This window comes from Oryctolagus cuniculus, chromosome 3 (genome assembly GCF_964237555.1).
Source record: "Oryctolagus cuniculus chromosome 3, mOryCun1.1, whole genome shotgun sequence".
Taxonomy (NCBI): Eukaryota; Metazoa; Chordata; class Mammalia; order Lagomorpha; family Leporidae; genus Oryctolagus; species Oryctolagus cuniculus.
The window spans coordinates 72,373,612-72,390,315 of NC_091434.1; the positions used below are offsets into that span (position 1 = coordinate 72,373,612).

General features: G+C 39.4%; 1 protein-coding gene across 2 annotated transcripts in view; it reads right to left on the reverse strand.

Annotated features, from left to right (window-relative positions):
* The window catches only part of CERS6 (ceramide synthase 6), a 341,168-nt gene that overhangs the window by 51,181 nt on the left and 273,283 nt on the right, over nucleotides 1–16,704 (reverse strand). For both annotated transcript variants that reach the window (XM_017343213.3, XM_051848533.2), the window contains exons 7-8: nucleotides 13,092–13,220; nucleotides 8,962–9,068 (exon numbers count right to left, since the gene is read on the reverse strand). In XM_017343213.3, the coding sequence (XP_017198702.2) occupies nucleotides 8,962–9,068; nucleotides 13,092–13,220 (236 nt within the window). The remainder of the gene's footprint in view (nucleotides 1–8,961; nucleotides 9,069–13,091; nucleotides 13,221–16,704) is intronic.

The following is a 16,704-nucleotide window of genomic DNA, read 5'->3' on the forward strand; positions in this document are numbered from 1 at the left end:
TTCTTATATATTTGGATAAAACATTAACATGAAAGTCTATTGTAAACTGTATCAGCAGTGAAATGACCTTATCTACAGATGTCATTTGATAAAGGGAAAATCAAATTAGATAAGAATGTTAAATGATAATTCCTACAAGAAAAGTCTTAAGTCATCTGCTAAATATTCAGTGACTTGATAACTCTTGATAGAGTAACTATATCCATATGTTCACTCAGGTTTTGGCAAATAGCTGTGTAATTATGGTGGAGGAATGCTATTATTGTGAATAGGAAATACAGACCAATTATCTAGAAACACAGACCTAATCAAAGAGTTAAAACTATAAAACTCTCTGGAAAAAGGCACAGGGATAAATGTTCATGATGTTGGATGTAGCAATGGTTTCTTATATACGACATCAAAAACACAAGTGACAAAAGAATAAATAAATATCATAATTCAAAAATGTTGAGCATTAAGAAATACCATCAAGGAAGTAAGAAGATAATCCCAAGAAGGGGGAAAACTATTTCTAAGTTTTACATCTTGTAAGGGACCTGTGATTGCATATATAAATAACAAACTCTTACAATAATAAAGAGACAATTATCTTGGATTCCAAGATGGTTATATTATGAAGTTGTATGTTAGCAAAATGTCTGATGATGCTTCTACAAAGATCAGCATCATAGAACTTTAGGAAATCCACAATGCTATGAACAAGACTACTTTAGGGTCATTATGTGATTCCATCATATGGGTATTAATTCAAAATAGCAATGTATTAGCAATAGAAATGGAAAAGAAATCTACATTTTGAAGAATGGATATAACTTTAACAGTTGATTTGATTTACTGAAACTCAGAATCAGAGAAGGCAAGCATGGAAGCCAGCGAAAAAGGAGACTATAGAAATGGACAATGCTTATTTAATGAAGATAACAAGTAAGATGGATGGAAGAGTTTTTGTTCGCTGTTGTCATTCAGTATTTGCTGAGATGCACAGAACAGGGCACTGTATAAAGCTCCAGGGTCAGACCTAGGACAAAAGGTAGAAATATTGGGAGGGCCACTGTGACAGCCTGAGGAAGAATGCTAACAATTACTGCTATGCAGAATTGGAGGGGGACAATCTTCAGAGGAAGAGGATTTCTTCCACGGCCATTACCCAGGCGCTATCTGAATTACGTGACTATAAAGACCTCTTCCCAAACTTGATAGACTGGGAACAACAAAAAGCCAGGCAAGGGAATCTGCTGGGAGACTGTGTGCAGTGAGGAAACAGTAAATTGCAGCTGCTGTCTCATTAATTACCCTCTAGCCAAAACAGGCTGGCAGGCTGCACAGCCAAGGGCAGCACAAAGGATATAAAGATTGCGCTTTCTGGGCTAAGTCATGTCCTGGGAATAGCAAGGCCAGGCATTGGCTGGGGTGACCCACAGAGGACGATGGCGCCATCAGGAAGGAACAATGAGGACAGATCTCTTGTGATGTCCTGCATGGGAACGTGTGGAGGTGTGCACCTCAAATGTCCTCCGGTGAGAAATGATCACCACTGGCCTGGACAGCAGCCCAGCCTGGAGAGAAGGGGAGAGCACTGTAAGAATGGGTCTGCCTTCCTGGCTTTGTGAGACATGACGAAGCGTTTCCCACACAGGACAGATGACTCACTCTAGGAAGCAAGCCCTGGATACAATGTGGGGTGATTCCAAGAGGGAGAAATGAATTCAAAGGTAGTGAATGTGGAATGGCACCAAAACGAGCTTGAGTCATTGGAGTTTTGGGAAGATGATCATAATAAAAACAGTAACAAGGCAAGAAATGGTATGGGGATGATTCCACACACACAAGAATGAAACCAGATCCCTACCTTCCACTGTATACAAAATCTACCTCAAAGCAAAACACAGACCTAATCAAAGAGTTAAAACTATAAAACTCTCTGGAAAAAGGCACAGGGATAAATGTTCGTGATGTTGGATGTAGCAATGGTTTCTTATATTCAACATCAAAAACACAAGTGACAAAAGAATAAATAAATATCATAATTTAAAAATGTTGAGCATTAAAAAATACCATCAAGGAAGTAAGAAGATAACCCCAAGAAGGGGAGAAAATATTTGTAAGTTTTACATTTTGCAAGGGAACTGTGATCGGATATATAAATAACAAACTCTCACAATAATAAAGAGACAAATCAATTGAAATGGGTCAAGGATTTGAAATGCACATGAGAAGCACAATACCACTTCACAGCCACCAGCATTGATATAATCAAGAAGACAATGACAAATGTTGACAAGGATATGGAGAAAGTCAAATCCTTACATATGGTGTTATACCCTTAAAGTAGTGTTGTGATGTTGTAAGAGCTTGGTAGCTCTTTAAACAGTTAAACTTACTGTGTAACTGTACACCTAATTCCAAAAGAACTGAAAACAGGGTTCACACAAAAACATGTACACAAATGCTAATAGTAGCATTGTTCATAACAGCCACTCTATCACTTGGTGAATGAGTAAATAAAACATGCTACAGCCATATGATAGAATATTATTCATCAATAAGGAGTGAAATATTGATGTATATCATCACATAGATAAACCTTGAAAATTTTACACTTACTGAAAGGACTCAATCATAAAGACCATGTTGTATGAAGCCATTTATATAAAAAGTCCAGAATAGGCAAATACACAGAGACAGGATGTAGATTAATCACTGCCAGGGACTGGTGGAGGGAAGAATGGAGAGTGAGTGCTGATGGGTGTATCTTTTGGGAATTACAAAAATATCCTAACAGTGATTGTGGTGATGTTGCACAACTCTGTGACTGTACTACAAACCACTGAATTGTATCATTTAAAAGAGTGAATTTTGTGGCATGTTAAATATATTGCAACATAGTTGATGTTTTAAAATCAACATGATAATACACATGTAAATCTCTACTCCAGTATGTGGTTAATTATCTAAGAAGGATGCCTCTTTTTAAATTAACATTTTTCAATTAAAAGGCAATGCATATTTACTTTATAAAGATTAAAACAGAGAAATAATCTCTCATATAACTGCATCCTAGATACAACTTGCTACAAGGGCAACTTCCTTTGTTTTGCCAAACTTTGTAAATTTTTAAAAATGAGGCTCTAGTACTATGTCTTGCATTTTTCTTGTTACAGCGTTGACATTTCCCCATATGAATGCCTCTGACAGTAGTGCAGAAGCACATGCAGACACTGGCAGAGAACTAGAAAAGTGGTTCGTTACCATGCTGCACCTTAGCATCCTTAAAAACCATGTTTATGGGGTAGGTGTTTGGCTCAGCAGTAAGGATGCTGCTATCCCATATCAGAGGCCCTGGGATCAAGTCCTGGCTCCACTTGGAATTCCAACTTCCTGATAATGGTAGGCTGCAGGTGATGGCTCAAGGACCTGAGTATCTGGCACCTACAAGGCAGCCCAAGGTTGAATTCTTAGACCCTGGCCCACTCCCAACTCTTGTGGGCACTTCAGGAGTGAATCGGTGAATGGAAGATCCCCTTCCCCCACTTTCGAGCAAACAAACAAAGAAACAAAAAGCATGCTCAGGCTGCACCAAGAACAATTAAATCAGTGTTTCCAAAGGTAGGGACTGGGGTTTCAGTTGCGCTTCAAGAATCCAATGCACAGCCACAGGTAGGAACCACCAGGTGTATGGTATGAGACTTCTGCCATCCCAGCTCTCAGCTTTAGCTTCTAGAAGACTTGTGTTTAGTCCAGAGGGTGTATTTTGAATTTATTTTTACTTATGGTGAGGTTAAATTTTTTTAAAAATAATTTTGTCATTTATATTTCTCTGAACTATTCAGTCATTTCAAATAATTTATTGACTTATTAGCATTTTTTCTAACTTTTTAAAAAAGATTTATTTATTTGAAAGGCAGAGTTAGAAAGAGAGAGAGAGAGAGAGAGAGAGAGAGAGAGAGAGAGAGAGAGAATGAATTACACAGAGAGATCTTCCATCTGCTAGTTCACTTCCCAAATGGTCACAAAAGCTGGAGCTAGGCTGATCTGAAGCTAGGAGCCAGGAACTTTTTCCGGGTCTCCCACTCAGGTGCAGGGGCCCAAGGACTTGGGCCATCTTCTGCTGCTTTCCCAGGCCATAGCAGGGAGCTGGATTGGAAGAGGAGTAGCCAGGACTTGAATGGGCGCCCATATGGGATGCCAGTTCTGTAGGCAGTGGCTTTACCCACTACACCACAGCACCGGCCCCTCATTCTTTTTTTTTTTTTTTTTTAAGATTTATTATTCAAAGGGAAAAGTGGGGGTAGGGAGAGAGACAGAGATTGAGATTCTTCCATTCTCTCTAAATGGCGGCAACAGCTAGGTCTGGGCCAGGCTGAGGCCAGGATCCAGGAACTCCATCCTAGTCTCCAACATGATGGCAGAGGCCCAAGCATTTGAGCTACCTCCATTGTATTTTGAGGCACATTAGCAGAAAGCCAGAATAGAAGTTTAGAGTAGCCCAGATTCAAACTGGCACTCTGATAAGGGATGCTAGTGTTGCAAACAGCAACTTAATTTGCTGTAGCACAATCCTGGCTCCTGTAACTCATTCCTGAAAGACCTTTTGTTTCTTACTAAATAGGAAATCTCAACTTTTTAAGAAAAGTCAGTGCTGACCTAACAATTACTATAAATATGATATTTTATTTACCTCTATAGAGATAATAACTACTTTAATGGCTACAAAAACCTATTAGGTAGATAGCAACATCACTCATATTTGAGGGATGAGACGACAAAGCTGTTAATGGAGGGTGAAACAGGATATGAACCCAGCACTCTGATTCAAATGCCCCAGCTAGCCACGGCACTGTAATGACTCACATGAACAACAGCAAACAGTAGACCTAAGAATGTCAACCCAGATGCCCAGACATCAGTAAATGTGTAGAATCTGGTCACTGCCAAAAGCTGTGGGATTGGTTTTCTTTTTCTTCTAGAACTGCACTCTCCGATATGCTAACACATGACTAGTGAATATCCGCAATGTAGCTAGCCTAAATTTAGAGACACAGTGATATGAAACATATCTGATTTCAAAGATTTGGCATGTAAAAGAGTGTAATTGTTAATATTTTTTTAATTTTAATATTTAATTACTTAACATTGGTATGTTAAAATATTATTTTGAATGCATGGAGTTAAACAGGTCTGTTATTTAAATAGATAATACCTTTTTGCTTTTCACATACAAAATCACCATGAAGACTGAATGGTATTTCTCTTGGGTGGTGTTGTTCCAGAAGGGTGTACTGTGGCTGGAAGAGAAGCATGGAGCAATGGTGTGTGGTTCGAAAAAAGGATCATGGTGGATGCTGTCTCTGAGGAGCATGGGTCAAAGATAAAACAGAGAAGGAGCCAGGTGTTGCTAAACCCACCAATTACAAGCATTTAGATCGCTCTTTAGGGAACACAGATACAGTTAGCAGTAACCTGAAGGTACAGCTGGTGATTCCAAAGAAACTGGTTGAAAACAAACAGGGATAGCAGGAACAAGGAATGAGTTCATTTTTATTTTTAACCTGAAGTATGTCTTTGAAGAAACAGGTCTATGAAGTTCTTATTAGAAATGAAGTCCATTCTATGTGCACCTTCCCATCCACAGATGAGTGGCTATTTCTCATACATATTTTATCTGGTACAATGTATTTTTATTTTCCCAACAGAGCTCCTCAGGATATGGAACAAAATTACTCCAATATTGATAATCAATTTATATTACCCATGTCCAGTAAAAGTCCAGAAAATAATTTATAGTCTTTAGCCCTCCTTCCCCGGATTAAAATAAACCAGAGTCCTGAAGGGAGGACCTGTAGGAATTCAACAGCAAGTACTTCAAGAGAAGTCCTAGGTCTAATTTAATTCTCAGCATCCAGGCAAACACTGGTTACACAGTAAGTAACCAGTAAATCTCCACTAAAACCCTAGAGAATGACAGTCCATGGATGTAAGCAATATGGGAGATCAGAGACTAGGCATTTTAGACTAACAAGCTCACTGCTACAGTGATGACCAAGCAAATGAGCCAAGTACTTGGACGTGTCAATCTGTGAATTGGAAACATCTCCTCAAATAGGGCTTCATAGTATTTTTTGACCCTCCTCTATCTGTAGAAAGAATGCCTTAAAAAGTATTAATCCTGAGTTCCAAAAGACCTTTGACAAGTTTTTCATATACCTTTTAACAATACAGGGAAACAGTAGGCAAGATGACAGAGCGATTGGAAGGCTTTAGTTATCAGTAGAAAAATTACACAGAAGACAGTGTTTGGGGGATTGAGGGCAATCTAAAAAAATTCCCTAGTAGTGTACCAGGAGTTCCTCCTGCTCAATACTTTTCTTCGGTGAGTTGAGCAAGCATAAAAGGCATATTTACAAGTAACATAAAGCTGGAAGGGCTAAGCATCACATTAAATGTCATAAAGAGTCTTCATTTGGGGTAGGATAATGTCTGAAAATGGTATGATGAAATCTAACAGCAATAATGGTAGCTTTGGTAATTAGGTATAAAAATAAGTCATAATTACAAATAAAAACATAAAAATGCAAAAAACTGAGGATAACAGAGACCTAATCTGGCAGCAACTCCTGTGTATCAGATCACAGACAGAGCAATGTGAAAGCAGCTTAAAAAGCTCACTTCAGGATGCTCTGCTAAATAAAATTGTTAATTCTTTATATTTTGTACCAGCCAGCCCACATTCAGAGCATCATGACGAGGAATTCCGGGGAACACACAAAGGAGAACAAGTAGCATAGTGGAAAGGATTACAGCGGCTTTCTGAGAAGAAAAAGCCTACTGAAGACGAAATATTTAAACTCTTCACTCTGTTGGGAGCAGGTATTCGGCTATCTGTCAAGATGCCCACCTCCCACAATTGGAGTACCTGGTTCCATTCTCCACTCTAGCTCCTGACTCCAATGTTCTGCTAACGCAGATCCTGAGAAGCAGCGGTGATGGCGCAAGCAATTGGGTTTCTGCTATCCAGGTGGGAGATCTAGACTGAGTTCCCAGCTCTTGACTTCAGCCCTGCTCCAGGCGAGACCACTGCAGGCATTTGAGGAGTGAACCAAAGTGTGGCAGCACTTGGACTCACTCTCCTGCCCTCCCTCCTTCCTCTCTCATACATATATACATACTTCCTTTTTAAAACCTCCGCTCTCTTGAGAGCTTTCCATTAGAAGTGGTGCGGCACACTCATCCTATTTTCCAGAAGGTACATTTTTGAGCAGTGGAGGGAGCATAAATCCCCCAGGACAAAAATCACAGACACATACATATACACATTTACAAATAGCTTCATGGGACTCTAAACCAGTTTAGAAGTTAGTTTATAAATTTAGAATGCCTTAGTTCTTAGTTTAGAAGTTGTAAAGACCTGGGTTTCATTTAAAAAGGTACTTTGTATGTTTGTTTTTAATCTCCAAAGCAAGATCCCTGATCAAGGAAACCAACAGGAGAATTTAATCGTGGACAGAGGAAGTAGGGGAGGAGACCAGAGGAGCAGGTAACCTAAGTGTGCCTTGTCAAAACTAGGATTCCCCAGTCTAAAAGAATTTTTTAAAAATAATTTCACAATAGCAACACCCATGATTGGACAGTAAGCAGATCAAAGTACTGCAGAGTGATGCTTACTTCTTTAAACCAAGTTCTCAGCAGGAAAAGCTTTCTATCATTCTTCTGAGAAGGCATTTCCTGCGTTTTGTTTGAATTTTATTTAAATTCTTAATGCTAGTTCTGCTAATAATCTTGAAGCACCTCCAACCCTGAAATAATTATGGACACATTATATGTAAAACTGTTTTCAGCGTTTCCTACCCACAATCATATTAAGCCATAATGAGGTTTTACAAATGTCTGTTGTACACACACAGTGCTGCTGCTTAGAAATGAATTTCATAATGACTAAGCATTCAATAGGGCCGTGACCCTCAAGGAGAAGCTGTGTATGTGTGAATGTGTGAATGTGTGTGTGTGTACTTCTTTAACAGAACCCCAGTGACACATATTATTCACTCCAGCTTTTTCTACTAGGATGGAAAGTCATGATGTTACTGCATCCTTTTATTTCTCTATGCTCTCCAATTTCCATTGTTTCAATTCCCCATTCAAATCTGTCTTTCAAAATGCAAAAAGAATCTACGAGCAGTGAAAGACTTCGTGTAATATGGAGGTTCTTCCCCCCTCCCTTCTTCATTCAAGCATTGCTTTCCAGGAAAAAAGATTAATGGCAGTGGACCTATTTTCTGTGGAAAGGACTGTCAAATTCCATCAAAATCCGTCCTATCTCTCCCTTAGTTCTTAACACAAGAAAAGACATCCACACACTCAGGAGCCAGAGACAATATCAGGGGTTATTTTTGAGTTTTACCTTCCATCTGCTTTAGCTATAAACACAGCTGATGAGGAGAATTACTCAGCACAGTGGTTTGCAAACCAGCAGAATCATCAGGAAGATTTAGCAATATAGATTGCTAAGCCTCATCTCTGGATTTTGACTTGGCCAGCAAGGGGTTAGGCCCAACAAATGTGGGTGCCTAAGACATTCCCAGGTGCGGTTGCTGCTGCTGGTCCAGGAACAGCTTTTTGTGAACCTCTGGCGGAGGAGGTCCCTAACACACAACCTGTAGAAGCACCACCCTTCCTTCCTTCCTTCATTCAACCCCCCACAGATGAGGTGCGTCTGTCATACTCTAGTGTCTCCAATGACAAGCAGTATTCTGGGCTACAGGACCTAGGGAAGCCTCATCCTTTCCGAACCATCATGTGGAAAACGAATAAAGAGTGCAACTTTCTTCTGGACGGAGATATCAGACTGTTTCTCGAGTCCCTCTCCCGCTACCTTTAAACTTCTCACTACGTGCTTGGAGTGAAATTCCCAGCTTACATAAAAGGGGTGGCTCTGTCATTCAAGAAGACTGGCATACTCACCAGAGAGGAAATATACCCAGTCGGGTGGTGATGAAAACCATGGCAAACATAACAAACAGGAGATCACACATTTTCTGAAACTTGGCATAGTTTGCCATTTTGGCAGCCTGCGAAAGGAAGGAGTGTGACATATTAATTTAGTTAAGCTGATAAATGAAAAGTTTCTTTCAATATGCATGAGTTCCCTATAAGATATAACTTATGAGGGGCATAAAATTGCCTGCTACTTTGAAATGTCATGCATCACGCATCAGTATTTATAAATTACCCATAAGTTGAGCGAAATGCAGCATTAGCCATAACTAGAACTACTGACTATCACAGATTTAATGCAATATTCAGCAACCTGAAAAATTCAATTATATGGTTGATTTCAGGAAAACAGAGAGAAAAATAAGAAATTCTTGCATTATAGATGACATTAGCAAGCCAAAGGCACCATCACAGAAATTTGGCATAACGGGTCAAAACAGAAAGCACTGGATAATCCTTTAAACCTTTAATGGGCTCAGCATACCAGGGCCACAAACTTTGTGGAGACTATGTGGAGCTTTTATGCATTTTTCTTCCTTTCTTTGTAGAATTACAGGTTTTCTCTGAACAGACAGAGAGAGTACTGGGGGAAGACAGTTTCTTGGCTTACTTTCACAAACTTAGAAATGAAGAAAGTGTCAAGATCATGTTATTTCAACTAATCCATTGAGGTAGAATTTTCAGTTACGTTAATGACTCATTTTCTAGATGAAAGTCACTAGTGGTCAGAGTATCTGTGAGAAATACGCCTACAACTTATGACAGTGATTTAAGTGACCACACTGTTTGTTACAAATTAGTCTGCGGGAGAAATTACATCTCTTTCTCTACAATCTATTTTTTTTTAACAGATAATCTAAGCAAGAACATGTGAGACACAAAACACGATTTTGCTTGATGATCTCTTTTCACATTTTTGCAGAGTTTGCAGCACCTGCACTTAGGGTTCTAAACTGACGATATCTTCTGAATTCATAACATTATTTTCTACTTGGAAATTTAAATCAGCTGAGTCAACCTTGAAAAAGATTGTTGACAGTATCCAAAGAAGTTACAATTTAATACTTAAAGTAAAGCACAGAGCCATGAAAGAAATGCATTGCAGGGGCTGGTGCTGTGGCATAGCAGATAAAGCTGCCACCTGAAGCGCCGGCATCCCCTATGGGTGCTGGTTTGGGCTCCCGCTGCTCCACTTCCGATGCAGCTCTCTGCTGTGGCCTGGGAAAGCAGCAGAAGATGGCCCAAGTGTTGGGCCCCTGCACCCAAATGGGAGACCTGGAAGAAGCTCCTGGCTCCTGGGTTTGGACAGGCGCAGCTCTGGCTGTTGCAGCCATCCAGGGAGTGAACCAGCGGATGGAAGACCTTTCTCTCTCTCCCTCTCTCTGCCTCTGCCTTTCTGTAATTCTGCCTTTCAAATAAATAAATAAATCTTAAAAAAAATGTATTCCAAAGGGGGATATCTATTAATGGAGTGGAAGCCAGGATTATCAGCTTTGAATTTCACGAATACTTTGGGTGTAACATGTAATTATGTTAAAAGAAAGTGCTCCTTCTGCTTTCTTCTGGCTAGGTAAGCCATGTTATTTTTCTTTTATATTCATTCACTGGACTTCAGCAAATAAGCATTAAGCATTGACTCTTCCGAAATGTCCAAGGCTGTGGAGCTCATTTTGAAGGGCTGACAGTAGACATAGCTCATCAACTGGACAGCCTCAAGCATTATTTTATAATGTTAAAGAGAATCCAGGTGGTGAAGAACATTTGCTTTAAGCCACATAACTGGGATTCCTGCATTTTTTTTTTTTAATGGCTAAAAGTAATAGATGGTAATTCAATTAATATTTTCTGAATCATGACTCTAACCACCATTTCCACAGGCATTAAGGTCAGCTGGTTGTACAGGATTGATTTCAAAACTCAGGTTGCTGTGTAGATTTCTACTTCTAAGCAAAGTTAATATTTAAACAAATGGTAACCGATTTTCAGGGAACTTTCATATGCTAATCACATTCTCCTTTAACATATGTTGAATTGAGTTGAGCTTGAATCACTTGAAAATCAGAGTGCCAAATGATTACCTGACTTATCTGGAGTATGAGGAGTATTTTTCTTAAAGGGACCAGTATAATTAATAAGTACTGTATTTACTTCAAATTTTAATTGCTTTTATAGTAGATTAAGTTTTATGGCCTAGGATTTCTGCTTATAGAGCAATAACAGATCATTGGAGGGCATTTCTATATTCACAGTAACAGTAAATGTTTCTTTTTTTTTTTTTTAAGATTTTTATTTATTTATTGGAGAGGTAGAATTACAGACAGTGAGAGGGAGAGACAGAGAGAGAGGTCTTCCTTCTGTTGGTTCACTCCCCAGATGCCTGCAACGGCCGGAGCTGAGCTGATCCAAAACCAGGAGCCAGGAGCTTCTTCCCAGTCTCCCATGTGGGTGCAGGGGCCCAAGGACTTGTGCCATCTTCTACTGCTTTCCTAGGCCATAGCAGAGAGGTGGATTGGCAGAGGAGCAGCCAGGACTAGAAACAGTGCCCATATGGGATGCCAGCACCACAGGCAGAGGATTAGCCTACTGTGTCACAGTGCTGGCCCCAACAGTAAATGTTTCAAAGGAGGTAAAATTGTGGTCCAACAGTAACAAAAAATCAGAATACAGATTCTAAGACCCATTTCTACATGGAATTTATATTACTATAAGCTAATTTTGATCAGCTATATATATTTCTTAATATAAAGTGAAAAAACTTTTGTTCAATCATATATTATGGAATATGACTTTGTACATCATTAAGAATAAGTGCCAGATCAAGATTTGCCTTAGGAATTTTAAATGTTTTAGAATATTTTAGTTATTTATTTATTTGTCTTATCACTTTAATAATTCTAAGCTATAAGGGTTTAGAAATTTATTTTAATATAACCAGTATTTCCACACTCTTTTTGTATTTTTATGCAAAGAAAACATTTCTATTTATAATTTGCAATTCATATACATTTTTCACCGTAAAAATACTAGAGCGATATGTGTGTTAGCAAAAAAAATTATGATGAGGGGCTTTCATTGTGGTGCAGCAGGTGACACTGGCATTCCATATGGGCACCAGTTCATATCCTGGCTGCTTCACTTCCAATTAAGCTCGCTGCTAATGACCTGGATAAAACAGTGGAAGATGGCTTAAGTGTTTGGGCCCCTGCCACCCACTTAGTGATCTGGATGAAGCTCCTGGCTTTGGCCTGGCCTCTCCTGGCTGTTGAGGCCATTTGGGGAAGTGAACCAGTAGATGGAAGATATATGTGTCTCCCTTTCTTTCTCTGTCTTTCCATCTTTGTCACTCTGACATTAAAAATAAATAATATCAAAGAATTATGATGAATACTTAATTTCACTGGTATATACAGCTCCCTTTAATAAACAGCTACATACCTTTTCCATATAAATCAGTATGAAACTTTTTACACAAGAAAGAAAACCTATTCAAATAATGGTCTTTCTATTGTGAAATCATACATTCCTTAAGAGTCAAGTAGTAAAGATTTCCATTGTTCTATTAATCTAGAATGCTAACATGATGGCCTTTTTAAAATTAAAGTTTATATTAAAGTCTCATTATCACCAATTTAATCCACAAAGAAACCCTGCAATTTCAAAGCAGTCCTATTGTCCCTAAGCATCATATAGCATAACAGAGGACTACTGATGATCTTGAGTACTTCCTCAATTCTGGATTTTCTTTTTTATTTTTTTTAAGATTTATTTATTTGAAAGGCAGAGTTAGAAAGAAGGGGACAGAGAGAGATCTTCCATCCACTGGTTCACTCCCCAAATGGCTGCAAAGGCTAGTGCTGGGCCGGGACAAAGCCAGGAGCTTCTTCCAGGTCTCCCACGTGGGTGCAGGGGCACAAGTACTTGGGCCACCTTCTGCCATTTTCCCAGGCACATTAGCAGAGAGCTGAATTGGAAGTGGAGCAGCTGGGACTCGACTGGCACCCATTTGGGATGCAGGCACTGCAGACAGCAGCTTTACCCATTGTGCCATAGCGCCAGCCCTGCATTTTATGTTCTTAAAGATGAAAGAAATCTCTTACCTCTAGAAGTGCATCAGCTGAATCATGAAGACAAAGGACAAGGGTGCCTACTCGGGCCATATTGTTGACATATGAAAAGGTAATCAAGAAAATAGTTACAAGGTGGTGCAGGAACATAATGCCAAAGTCCTTGAGGAAGGAATAAAGAAACAGCCATATTAGGGTTTAGCAACATCACATTTCCATTCATTCATTCAATCATTGAACCAACGCTTACTAAGAACCTCCATGGACATAGCACTGGGGATACTAAAATGATAAAAATATAATTCCTATATTCAAAAAGCCCACCATATAACAGGAGAGACTCACAGGAGACAAGTGACTATGGAAAGTGTGATTGATGCTGGGTCAGAGGCCAAATCATAAAGGGTATGTTGTACTAAAACCAGGAATTTGAAACTATGGGAGAAATAATCGCAAGATTTCAAAAGAAGAAAACTACTTGGATTTGAACATTAGGAAGATTCTGGAGGTGCAGGTGGTATTTTTGCTTGGACTGTGGCATCTTTGTTGGGGCAACAGGCTATGGCACTAGGACACAGGACCTCTGGGAGGCATTGGGTCATGAAGCCAGAACCCTCATGAATGGAATTAGTGTCCCTTTTGGCACAAGAAGATGCAAATAGAAGCTGCCCTCTATGAATCAGGAGACAGGCCCTCCCCAGATATCAGATCTGCCAGTGCCTTGTTTGATTTTAGACTTCTCAGCCTCCAGAGCTGTGTAGGAAATTAACTTCTGTTCTTGGACTGTGCATCTCAATGTTAGCATCATTCCTTGGAATATCCCCATTGAAATCCTAATATAGTGGCTTTTCTAATGGGTACTACACAAATGAGCCCTGAATTTTAAGTATCAGCCCATAGTAATTAAAATTAATATTTGCAGAATAAATAGAATTGACCATCCTTATTTTGGTCAGCTTCAAATGAGGTGTTTCTTGGTGTGAGTGAAAGGATCCTCCTTCTTTGATATTACTTCCTCACTATCTGGATATGGTTTGCTGTGATATGGGATTTCTGTTCATTAGAAATCCAGTCTCTCTTTTACTGACATTTTAATTCGAGTCTAGCTTTGTGCGTAATAAACTTGAGTATCTCTGGAACTTAAACGCCAAGATTGGCCCTAATGTAGCTCTACTTGAAGGTTTTGGACTCCCTTACAGACGTTCATCTAGAGACAAATAAATCAAAGTGAAAAGCATGTCACAAAACTGACCTATGAACAGATCCTGCTTGTGAGAAAGAGCAACCTTGGGGTGAAATCTGGAGGATTTTTTTTTTCTAAATTTCTTTCCTAGGAGGTCAATATTCATTTACTCACTAAAAGTCCTTTTTGAGTATGTACTGTGTTTCCAACACTGTTTTAAGCTTTGAGGATAAATAAGCCAACAAAACAGGTGAAGATTTCTGCCCCTGTGAAACTTAATATTCTAGTGAGGGGAACAGACAATAGATGCAATAAGCAAATGGTCTCTCCTGTTGCAAGGTAGAAAAATCCCACAGGGGAGCGCAGGATCTTGTGATACGGAGGGTAGTAGGTCCCAGCTGCTGGGGGCAGCAGACTGCAATACCAGAAAGTAGGGTCAAGGTACACCTTTGTAAGAAGGGGACTTGAAGATAGGGAGTTAGTGACTCGGGTAGATGAGGGCAATGGTCCTGGCAAAGAAAACAAAAAAGGGCAAGGCTCTGTCCATCATCTTTCTTTCCTAAAATATTCAGGGAAAAACAAGGAGGTCAGCGTGGCTGGAGTATGATAAGAGAGGGACAGAGGAGTAGATGTTAGAGTGGCAACATTTTATTTTTTTCACCTTCTTCTTTCTACCTACTACCTTTACAGTTGGGTCTTCTCATCTGTGGGTTCTACATTCACAGATTCACCCAACCATAGATCAAAAATATTCAACAAGTAAGTTGCACCTATACTGAACACATTTAGACTACTTCCATTGCTATTCTTTAAACAATTCAGTAAAATAACTATTTATATTGCATTCATATTATATTAGGTATTATAATCTAGAGATGATTTAAAGTATATTGAAGATGTACAAAGGTTATGGGCAAATACCATTCCATTTTGTACAAGAGAATTGAGTATCCATGGATTTTGTTATCTGTAGGGAATCCTGGAACAAATCCCCAGGGATACCAAGGAATAGCTGTGTTTAAACGAGATTAAATAATTTTGTAGAATAGAGAAGGAATCACTCCATTATTTAAGTCTTGGTATATATCATTTCAGGTAATATTTATGCTCACAGATGGATTGGGAGGTTAAGGTGTCAGAAATAAAATTATTTGTGGGCTTTAAAAAACTTGATTTTATTTATCACATTTGAATGTTACAAAGCACTTACAATTACTCATTAATTTTACTTCCAGACATTATCACAATGAAAGAGGGCTGAGTTTTAAGTCTCACAGGTATCTTCACAATTCCTTTGAAATACACATCTTTTTTTAAAAGATATATTTATTTATTTGCAAGGCAGAGTTACAGAGAAGCAGAGAGAGAGAGAGAAAGAGAGAGAGAGAGGGAGGGAGGGAGGGAGGGAGGGAGGGAGGGAGGGAGGGAGGTGTCTTTCATCCACTGGTTCACTCCCAAAATGGCTGCACTGGCTGGAGCTGAGCTGATCAGAAGCCAGGAGCCAGGAGCTTCTTCTGGGTCTCCCAAGCAGGTGCAGGGGCCCAAGGACTTGGACCATCTTCCACTGCTTTCCCAGGCCATAGCAGAGAGCTGGACTGGAAGTGGAGCAGGCTTTACCGCTATGCCACAGTGCCAGCCCCTGGAACTATCCTTAAGTTTGCTCTGAGAGTCAGTGTGGGCAAGAGTTGCAGATGTTCAGCAAGCTAGTCTGAGTTTGTCCTCAGTGACACTGGCACCAGCGGCGAGGTCAGGCAGAATTCTCAGTTCCTTGCAGATTTAATTTCATCTTTTACCTGAGGAGAAGGCAGAGGTTCTAGAGGGGTCTCCTTTCCCTCTGCAGCCACTTTGCTTTCACAGCTTCTGTCCTGCTCCTTGATTCACTGGATGAAAGGGTCCCTTGCTTCTGGGCCCTGATGTGTTGTAACCTAGCTCCATGGTCATCTTTCCCACAACTCAGAGTATACTCTAATTTCTATCCTCCAGTTCAATTTAAACAGCTAGGTTTTGCTGAGTTTGTCTGTGATTAAGGCAATTTCTACTTTAAAACAAAAGACCAAGAAAGTGAAAACCAGGGTCTTGTTGATGTGTCTGAACTCCCAAAGAATGTATGGATTTTATTCATCTCCCTGGACAATTATGAGCCACATATTGAAGGAAGCCAATCTATAGTCCAGGCTCCAATTCTAAATATTTTTTAAAATTTTTGTTAAGAGTATTAGCTTACTCATCTGTAGAATTAAGAGACTGAATCAGGTTATCTTTAAGCTGTCAGTTCTATAATTCTAGCCCTGTTAGCTACACTTGGAGTCTACTAACTCCATATCCATAAATTAGAATGAGACAGATAAACAGACATGCATCCTTCTCATTCAGTAGTCCAGTAGCTGTTGACATCACTACAATTTGTCAACTTGAAGTTTGAGATCAATTTTTTTAAAGATTTATTTATTTGAAAGTCAGAGT